General features: G+C 34.8%; 1 protein-coding gene across 2 annotated transcripts in view; it reads left to right on the top strand.

Annotated features, from left to right (window-relative positions):
* Positions 1–10,722, top strand: part of Cibar1 (CBY1 interacting BAR domain containing 1) — a 20,071-nt gene that overhangs the window by 6,900 nt on the left and 2,449 nt on the right. For both annotated transcript variants that reach the window (XM_010619631.3, XM_010619630.2), the window contains exons 5-6: positions 535–639; positions 5,768–5,881. In XM_010619631.3, coding sequence (XP_010617933.1) covers positions 535–639; positions 5,768–5,881 — 219 coding nt within the window. The remainder of the gene's footprint in view (positions 1–534; positions 640–5,767; positions 5,882–10,722) is intronic.

Genomic DNA, 10,722 nt, shown 5'->3' with positions numbered 1-10,722 from the left:
GTTGTAATGATTTTTTTAAAATAACTTTGAGTGCTAGAAATTGGCATGACATTTGGTCTTTCTACTGCGTATTCTCAAGTCCTTTACAAAGACTACTTCACTTGATCCGTAAAATCTTACAAGATAAAGTGTATTGTATTTTACAAATTGACTGCCTAAGAGAACTGGAAATATCTGTTAATCATAAATCTTTCCTTTTGGGGGAAAAGGGAAGAGAAACAAGAAAAAGGATAATATGACAATAGGATAGGCAGTGAAATAGCAGGAAGCAATAGAAAAGGGTTTTATGAATAATCCAGGTAATAAAAAAAGGGTTTTATAGAAACAGGATTTTTGAGTTCACGAGTTGTCACGTAAGAGATTTTAAATTCTTGATTCTGCATGACTTCTTAGTTTTATATGTGGTAAAGTATAATACTGAGTAACTTATACTTACACGTCAAAAAGCAAACACTGACATGGTAGTCTCAATAACTCAACTGAATGGATTCTGATTTAATTTTTTATATTTTTGGTTGGGGAATACTTTTATAGGCAGAAGCTGAATTACACATAGCTTCCACAGATGTTACCCGAACAACTCGTCATCTGGAGGAAACGATTGACAATTTTGAAAAGCAGAAAATAAAGGATATCAAGGTAATTAAATTACTGTTAGGGTTGAAAAATATTTTCTAACCGTTTTATGAAAAGATATCATAGATCAAAATATATTAAATGTTAACTGTGGAATATAAAAGGACTACCTTCTCAACCAGACACCAAATATTCAAACTTTTATCACAAATATTGTTTGATCAAGGGGAACTAATATTTATTGTACTTTTATGTTATCAAGTGCCATCCCAGGTACTTTATGTATTAATCTTCACAGAATGTAGTTATTAAGATATGAGTAGGGATACAATGAAACTTTCCCAGAGTATCACAGCCAGAAATATTAACCAGTTTAAAAATCTGTTTTATATAATACATTATCACTAATATCTATAACATAAATCTTCCTAATTCCTACTTATTACCAAATAAGTAAGCAGGGTAATAGCCAAATATAAAATAAATCCACCACCATAGTAAGATTTTTTAAGGAACAAAATCATGGTAATTGCATTACTTTAACATATCAAAAGATGATTTGAAACATTTCTTAGAAACAGTGACTTTTATTAAGTATCTTGGGAAGATCAGAACAGTTAAGACTATGTTTTACACTTTTAAAATCCAAGGATATCTTTTTAGCTCACTGAAAATTAAAAAAAAAAAAAAAAAAACTTTTTAAAAAAGTTTATTTCACTACTAGTGACAATACTTTCTACTTTCATGAGCTCTGTTATCAACAGAATAAGCATTATGTGCCCCTTGGTTTTATAATTCCCTGAAATCCATGAAATATTTATATGCATCTTGTTTAATTTCCTATCATAGTTTCAAAGGATTTCATAACATCACCCTCAATTCAGTCACAGGCTCTGCAATCTGCTGTATAATTGCAGACTGCAACTCAGAGAAGAGTATCTAAGGAGATTGCCTTGAGACAAATGCCTTTACCAAGCTAGGACCAGGGAAAGGCAGAGTTCTACAACGGCTAACATCCTCTCTTGAATGCTACAGAAAGGAGGGCTATTAACTTTAACCTGAAATTTTAGAATGGAGATTTGAGAGGTATGCCTGATGCCACTGCTATTACTATAGGGTTCTTTAGTAATGACAATCCAATTCCTTGTTCCACCACTGTTCTCTGTGTCTGTAAAACTATTTTAATCAGAAAAATTCATCGCTGCCTGATCTTCAGACTCACTTTTATCGTCCACATGTGTTGGCTGCCTCCACGGGCATTATCACTTCCCCAAGAGTCAAGTTAAAAATGGGACAGAGAGGATGAGTGCAGAATTGCCATCTACAATTCCTACTACTCAAGATTTCCTATAACAGGAGATGAAGGGATTGTAGTATAGGGGTGCACAGAGCTTGCAGGCTTCCCTCCTTGCCCTTGAGAAAGGAAAGCCACCTGATGGTTGCATAGGGTAGGGAATAGAAAGGGGAAAAGAAACCTTCACCTTTAAAACTCTGAGATACAATTCAAAGTATACAACTCAGAGGTTTCTAATGTTCTCAGAGATATGTGCAAACATCACCAATTGTAGAACATCTTCACTACCTCAGTCTTTTACACTTTAGCTTTTACCTAGCTCTGGACCCAAGCAATCAATCTTTGTCTTTATGAACTGGGCTAATCCAGACACTTCATGTGAAAGGAATCATACATGGTCATTTGTAACTAGCTTCTTTCACTTAGTAAGCTTGCAAAGGCTTATCCACATTGTAGATCAATATCCATCAGCATTTTATTCTTTTATAGCCAAATAATATGGTATCATCTGGATACATTTTATCAGTTAAAACATTTTGGCTGTTAAGAGTAATGCAGATATAAACATGTTCAAGTTTTTGTATGGACATATATTTTCATTTTTCTGGATCATTTAACTGTGTTTAATCATTTGAAGAATTGCCAAACTGTTCTAAAGCCAGTGCACCACTGTATGTACCTTCTAAGTGTATTAAGGCTTCACGTTCTCGGCATCTGCTCTACTTCCTAGTTACCCGAATTATTAACTGTAGCTAAAATAGTGGGCACCAGGTAGTGCCTCACTGTGGTTCTGATATGCATTCCCTAATGCTTTTAGTGCATTTGTATATTTCCCTTACAGAAATGGCTGTTCAGGGCCAGGCATGGTTGCACACACCTGTAATCCCAGCACTCCAGAGGTAGAGGTGGGAGGATCACTGAGTTCAGCGCCAGCCTGAACAACAGAGCAAGACCCTGTCTCAAAAAAAAAAGCTCAGATCCTTTACGTTTTGAGTTGAGTAGTAAAATACACATACAATCCCATTCAAGGTACAAGTCCTTTATTATTTGCCATTTTCTCCCCTTCTGTCAATTGGCTACACGTATTTCTTGGTGGCGTCATGTGAAGCACCAGTTTTTTATTAAGTCCAATTTATTTTGATATTTCTGCTTTAGCCAGCTAGGAACCCACTGCCAAATCTGAAGTCATTATTTTTTCTTCATAGTTTATAATTTCAGGCCTTATACACCTTTGATTCATTTATATTTGTTATGTAGTGAAGCTGAAGGTTAAATTTCTTTAGACTGTTCAGTTGCCACACATTCGCTGAAAGACCTTGCCCCACTGAATGATCTTGACACCCTTGCTGAAAATCAGCTGACATGTTATTTGTGGGCTTATGAATCACTGATCTGAGTCTGTCTATGCAGTAGCACACTGCCCTGTCATTGCTATATAGCAAGTTTTAAAATTAGGTTGTGTGGGTCTTCCTATTTTCTATATTGATTTGGCTATTCTGGATCTGTTCCAAGTCTACATTAATTTTAGAATCAGCTTGTCAACTTCCACAAGTTAACTGCAATTCTAGTAAGGCTTACCACTGATTCTGTAGATCATTTTAGGGAGTACTCATGTCTTAAGACTTAATTCTAATCCATGAATATGGGATGTTTAAAGTTTCCATTTCTTTACAAAATGTTTGTAATTTTCAGTATGTGAAATACCTGATATGAAACAACTAAAGAAACAACTAAAATTTTGATGGTTTCATTTTTTTGTTAATACAGTATCACAATTTTAAAGTAAAATTATAGAGAAAAATATACATATATCACCATTTTTAAAACAGTGTTACTATTTTGGTTTATATCCCTCCAGACTTTTTCCCATGCATACATTTAAGAAATATGGTAATAATAATGGCAGAAATCTCAAGCACTAAGTTGCAGGTACTATTAGGGATTTTTATGTAAATAAAATCATTTACTTTTTACAGCATCTTTGTGAAAAAAGCAGTGTTATTATCCCATGCAGTTTTAAATAAATACAATACTATATATAGCATCTTTTAAAAATTTAATATATCATGGACATATTTACATTAAGAAACAGAGATACAGGGGCCGGGGATGCAGCTCAGTGGTTCCGCCACCTGCCTCACAAGCGCAAGAACCCAAGTTTGATCCCCAGTACCAAAAAAAAAAAGAAACAGATACAGCCACACCTGCCTTGCCAAGCACAAGGTCCTGAGTTTAATCCCTACACCCCCAAAAAAGAAAGAGATAGAGATCCAGTAATCTTTTTGGTTATCTTCACAGTTTCACAGTATTTTACAACATGGATATCAGTTCAGTTTAATCAGTCTTAATTATTAGGCATCTAGATTGAAAAACAATCTATCACTAAACATCCTTAAAATAATGCCTTTTTTGCTGGACTATTTTCTTGGGATAAGTTTTGAGAAGTGAAGTTCCAGGGTCAAAGAACATTACATACTTTCAATTACAAAACTCATCATTAAGACTTTTGTCCTACGAGACCTTGCATGAGCACAAGTACAGCAATGACTAGTAACAATTTTAGTAATAGCCAATAACCAGTATCGCATCATAATTATTACTGTTGGGGCAGAGAATCTTTTCATATATGTAGTATCTTATTTCTTTAGCCAACATTTCTATTGAACATTGACAGTTTTCTTAATTTATAACAATTCTTCATATTAAGAAAATTAGTATTTTAAAGAGAAATGAGTTATAAATATATTTTATCATTTTATTGCTTAAATCTTTGTTTTTGTTGCCAGTCTGTTACTCTTAGTTTCTCCCTTGGTGTCTTGCTTACAAAGATTTTATCCCCAAATTTCTATATATACATGCTTATGTCTTCTCTGAGTATTTGATTTTTAAAAATATACTGTAAACATTTAAATTTGTTATGGGGTGACTTTTGCACATGCTATGAGGTAGAAAAATAACTTTATTCTTTTCAAATGGAAAGCTCTATTGACATCCTTTATTTAATAGCTTCTGTTCTGGTAAACTGTCACTTTTATAACTTCTTTAGTATCTTGCTTGCCAATCAACTGTATAGAGGTTTTAATATTAGTGGATAAAGAACATTTTCTAATTTGGCTGTTTTACTTCTTCAGCACTAAAAACAAGTGGCTTGTCCTTGACTCCTAGTTCTGTTTTCCCTCTAGGGCTTTCTTCACTCCTAACAGGTATTTTGACTCCTTTCTAGTTAGTAACTATCTCACAGGAAACTACGAACTAACAAAGTAAATACCAGCTCTGTCCTGAAGCCATTCTATCTCCAAGGTATCCTTAGGTATTTGGATTTTTTTTTGGGAGGGGTATGGGGATCGAACTCTGGACCTTGTATTTGCAAGGCAGGCACAGAACCACTAAGCTAAATCCCCAGCCCAGGTATTTGGAAATTCTTAAAATCCAAAATCCTATCATAGCAGAATGCTGTTTAATAGTAGCCAGCCCAGTACCACAGGGCCACTTATGAGCTTTCTGAATCAAGAGTAAGTAATCACTGTTGGTCAGTTCCATATTTCTCATCAGAGTCCACTCTTTTGTAATATCAGTTCAAATTACTAAAATACTAGCTTCAGAACATAACTAGAATACATATGAACATGTGGTATGTGAGTACACAAGAGCAAACATTTTAGTCATATTTCTTTATTGCTAGTGTCAATTGCCAGGTACAAAGAGAAAATAAAAAAGAGGGAAGTGAATGGTGGTGATATAGGAAATCTTTTGTATGTTTTCAAAGTTTTGCTGCAAAAGATCTTGTAGAAAAAGAGATAATTTAGTATTTCACAAAATGCTTACACTATACTGGGGAATAAATGTACTAAATTCATAAAACAATTTAAATGTCTACTCAAATCTTTGTCTTTTTAGAATATATTTTCAGAATTTATCACAATTGAAATGTTATTTCATGGCAAAGCTTTAGAGGTCTACACTGCTGCCTACCAAAATATACAAAAGATTGACGAGGATGAAGATTTAGAGGTAAGACTATCTTAAGCACAATTCTTTTTTTTTTTTTTCACAATTCTATTATGGAAACATTTAAAAGAGCATTAATACAGGTAAAAATATCTTAGATACTACAGTGTTTTGTTATTATGCAGTCCCAAATAACTGAATTTTTGTGATTATTCCATTACTTTAAAAAAAGTGTTTCAAGAGCTTATTATTGATAATAAAAGTCCCAGAGCTAATTATTGATAGCTAGAAAAATATAATCCACACAAAGCCATTATATGAAAAAATAGTGTATTGCTTTGACTGGTGGTATATCCCCAATAAGGATGAGCTAAGCTAAAAATAATAAGCATTTATTGATTTCCTGCCATACAGAACGCCCAAAGCTTTCCTCACATTTTCTTGCTCAGTCTTCACAGGAACCTGTGAGGGTGGGTACTGCTGTTGTTCTTTCAGAAGAGAAACAGGCTTAGCTAGTTAATACCAGAATAAGGATTCCAATTGGTTTTGTGTAACCTGTTTAAGTTATAAAATAAAGGTAGGTTTATGCAGACTTGCTTTGTAAATAGGTTTGTAAGAAGGATTGTAGGTGGGTTTATAGGTTTATGTAGACTAAATGCAAGTAAATGTAGGTTTTGTAACTGCAAATATAGGATTATGCAGGCTTGTTTTGTCCTAAGTAAAATGAAAATAAGTTAATGGAATTAAGTATGAAAACCTGGGTTTCAGTAAGCCCATCTGAAGTTAATGTCCTACTTTCTTCTGAAAGAAGAAAAAAAGGGTATACAAGTATTTTTGATAAAATAGGTAACATATTTTAAAAATACTGTCCATATATTATCTCTAATGTAAAAAGGATTTTTTTGTCTTTTGGTTTTTTGAGACAGGGTCTCACTATGTAGTTGAGACTGACCTGGAACTCACTAGGTAGCCCAGACTGGTCTCTAACTCACAGCAACCCTCCTGCCTCAGCCTCCTGAGTGCTGGGATTACAGGTGTGCGCCACCATGCCCGGCTCTACTGTAAAAGTTTAGAAAGCTGTGTACTCCCAAGTTACAACCAGAATTCTGATAGAATTTGAGCCCATCATGGTGGTGCCCACCTGTAATATTGTATCAGCAAGCTGGGAGAGCCGAGACAGGAGAATAACTAATGTGACCCTAGCCTAGACAATTTAGGGAAACCTTATTTTATTTTTATAAAAAAGCAAGCTAGGTATTTAGTTCAAAGGCCCTAGGTTCATCCTCCAGTACTGCACCAAAAATTTTTTAAAATAATAAAAATAAAAGATTTTGGTAGTATTTGCCATTTGACAATTTTGAAGATTCCAATCTTCTTCGGCTTCTTCTGTCGACAAAGAAATCCTGAGACTTTTTGTCCCAGTATTTCCCTGTTCCTTGGAAACTTAATTATGCTAGAATATAGCCCAACTAAAATACTGTACACCTACTGTCTTAGCATGTGTATATGTTTTCAGCCAAATTCCAATTTGTCAGTTATACATATATATTTATATTTTGTCAACAGATGACTGTCACCTTCAAATACTAAAAGCTAAGATTCTTAATTTTCATTCCTTTTCCTATTCTGTGTGTAAAAACAGATTAGCAAGCTTTTATCTGACATTTGTAAAATAAAAATGGCAAACATTTACATAGTGATTATTTTGAGCTGATCTAAGCATTTTAACCATGCTATTTAATCCTCCCATCAGCTTTAATAAACGTGCTTATTGTCATCATTTTCATGGATAAGAAAACCCAAGTATAATAAATCTAAGAAATTTCCCAGAGGTCCCATAGCTTGTTAAATGGCAGAACTTGGAAGTCACATTCTGAAATTGGACTACAGTGCTAATTTTAATCCTATGTGAGAATACCACAAGTATGGCTCTATATGAGTGACTTGGCAGGTTCAAAAATGATACCCTACTTGTCCTCCGAGACTTGGAGTCTCCTGCCAGGCATGGTGGTGCATGACAGTAATCCCAGCACTTGGGAGGCTGAGGCAGGAGGCTGGCTATCAGTTTGAGGCCAGCCTGAACTACACAGCAAGACCCTGTCTCAAAACAAAGACTAGTCTTTTTTAAAAGCATTTTTAGTCTCATTTTACTAATAGGCCATATGTTAACTGCTACTAAAGTTCCTTCAAGAGTTTTGGTCCCTAAGATTTTTCATCTCATCCAGAGATCCTACTTTTTTTTTTTTTTTTTTTTTTTTTTTTTTTTTTTTTTTTTTTTTTTTTTTTTTTTTTTTTTTTTTTTTTTTGGTCAACTACTTCTTTTATAACTTCTCTTAACAATTGTCTTGATCAGTGAGGCAAGTACCTTGTGGAAGGTCAGATCTACGAAAAACTAAAGATCTCAGAGCTGTGTGGTATACATTTTTGAACATCAACTTCCTTACCTAATGGATTACTACAGAGCAAGTTACATTTCAGCTTCCTCCTAAAATGGAGGTTATAGTACTTTCCTCATGAGATGTTTGCTCAATAGCTATTTACCAACCAATTATGATATGTCAGGCACTACTCTAAGCACTGAGAATTTAGTACTGTAAGTGAGAAATGCTCAGAGTTGTCACAGCAGACATTTAAAATCTACTAGGGAGTTCAGACATTTAAGGTTTATACCACCAGCCCTATTTTTTAAAAAAGTAAGCAGGAAACAATGAGGATGCCTGGCAAAAACTTTCAGGCACAGAGCATACTGTGCATGAAAAAGAGCAATGTATTTTAAATAGCATACTGCAGGGAGGGCACAAGCACTTTTTCATTGAACCACAGGCATCCAGGAATTGAGAGCAGAGCAGAGCAGATGTTGGGACCAAGGGAAATAAAATTATATCCAATAGGTCTCAAAGGAGGGATACTATTAATAAAGGTTTCTTGGAAATAGTGGAGAAAATAAGCAGAGAGACAGTGAGAACTAACTTGCTATCCGTCTGGTAGTACATGCTTTATGAGCACCACTGATATTTATTCCAACAACAGCCAACTTTTTGCAAGGCATTCCAGTTATATTACAAACGATCTTACCTTATTGTTCTTCACATAAAAAGTACTGTCTGGCCCATTTTCCCCTTCAAACATCACTTCTGTGCAATCATTTCAGAGAATATTCAGATCTTGAGATTCAATCCTAGGAGAGATCTTGGATCATGTTGAAGAAAATGCATTATTGCCAATAAATTAATCTTTCTGAAAATCTGTTATGTAATGAGGTTGATTTCAATATTTAACTTTTTTATCCAAAGTTTCATACTGTCTATTTTCTATTTCACCTTTATGAGAAAAGTTTTAAAAGGCCCACTGAAACAAAAATATATCCCCTCGAAATACCAGTTCAATTCATAAGGTATGATTAAGTCATACCTGGATGCCAGTGTTCTGTCTAGTGTCAAAATAGGATTTGGTCCTCAGTAACCTGCTGACTTTATTGAATTGTCCTAAAACACAAGTCTCACCTATGTCATCCTTGATTCCTTTTGTGTCCTACAGATCTCTTAAGAATTAAACAAATGTGAGGGCCAGGGATTTAGCTCAGTGGTTTGGTGGCCTGCCTTGCAAGCGCAAGGACTGGAGTTCAATCCCCGGTACCAAAAAAAAAGAAAAACAAAAGAATTAAACAAATGTGTAGGTCTCTCCTTTTCCCACATGGAGATTGCTCATGTCAACATTCTTCAGACAAAAGTGATTTCCATTAACACCTTCTGTAGGGAAGAGTTGCAAAGATAAAATAGGGCTTCTTGCTTTAGAGGATGTGAAAACTAGTTGTGTAAACATATTTTAATTAATTAAAAAGTGGTAGAACAGCTATCCTTGAGGATTTTAGCAGTAGGAACTACTGATTATAGAACAGGGAAAGTGAAAGCATTTGACTTGGTTCTTGAAGGATCAGTAAGTTTGCTGAGTTCTTGGGCTGAGGAACCAGCAACATATGGTTTAATGTATACAGTGTAATGTGTGTTCAGTATATAGGTGTGCATGGTACAAGAGAGGTATGTAAGTCTGAGTGATCTTAAGCCTTGACTATTACCTAAGTCATTTGGGCTCTGGGAGCCACAAAGGTTTTTTTTGTTTGTTTGGTTTTTTTTTTTTTGTACCAAGGATCGAACTTGGGTCCTTGGTGTTTGTGAGGCAGGTGGTGTAAATTTTTTTTAAAAAAGAGATATTTTGTTACTTTGAAAGCTATAAAAAGCTCTCTAATCAATAAATTAAAACAGGACTGGGGATTCAGCTCAGTAGTGCCACCTGCTGCCTCACAAGCACAAGGTCCTAAATTCAATCCCAGGTACCAATAAACAAATACATACTTACATACAGAAGTACCTCAGGTTAAGAAATTTTGGGAAAATGTACAGGCTTATAGCTTTGTGTAAGTATAAAACTGAACCTCTTTCTGTACTGTCCAATGTAATAGCTACGTAGCTATGAGGTATATGTAATTAATTTATTTAAAATTAAAACATCAGTTCTTCAGCTACATGCATTATAAGTATTAAGTAGCCACATGTGACCACAGCTACCTTTTTGGACAGCACAAAACATGCACAGAATATGTCCATCTTAGAAAGTTCTATTCTGTGCTGGTCTAGAACACAAAGAAGTTGTACACATGAATATGGCTGTCTTAACAAAGTATGTGGAGCATACAGAGTATTAATTAGTTGAAGATTAGGCATTAAATACTATAGATGTCAGAGAAATAGTTTTTTTTTTAAGTAGCCTAAGAGAAACCCTTAAGATTTCGGGTGTAGCTGAGAGTGGCTAAGGCAGGAGGATCACTGTGAGTTCAAGTCCAGCCTAGGCTACATGGTGAGTTCCAGGTCAGTCTGAACCAAGTATTGAGACCCTGTCTCAAAAAA

This window comes from Fukomys damarensis, unplaced genomic scaffold (genome assembly GCF_012274545.1).
Source record: "Fukomys damarensis isolate Sample0158 unplaced genomic scaffold, DMR_v1.0_HiC HiC_scaffold_5, whole genome shotgun sequence".
Classification (NCBI taxonomy): domain Eukaryota; kingdom Metazoa; phylum Chordata; class Mammalia; order Rodentia; family Bathyergidae; genus Fukomys; species Fukomys damarensis.
The sequence above is the reverse complement of the archived record's forward strand: the minus strand, read 5'-3'. Positions and strand labels throughout refer to the sequence as shown.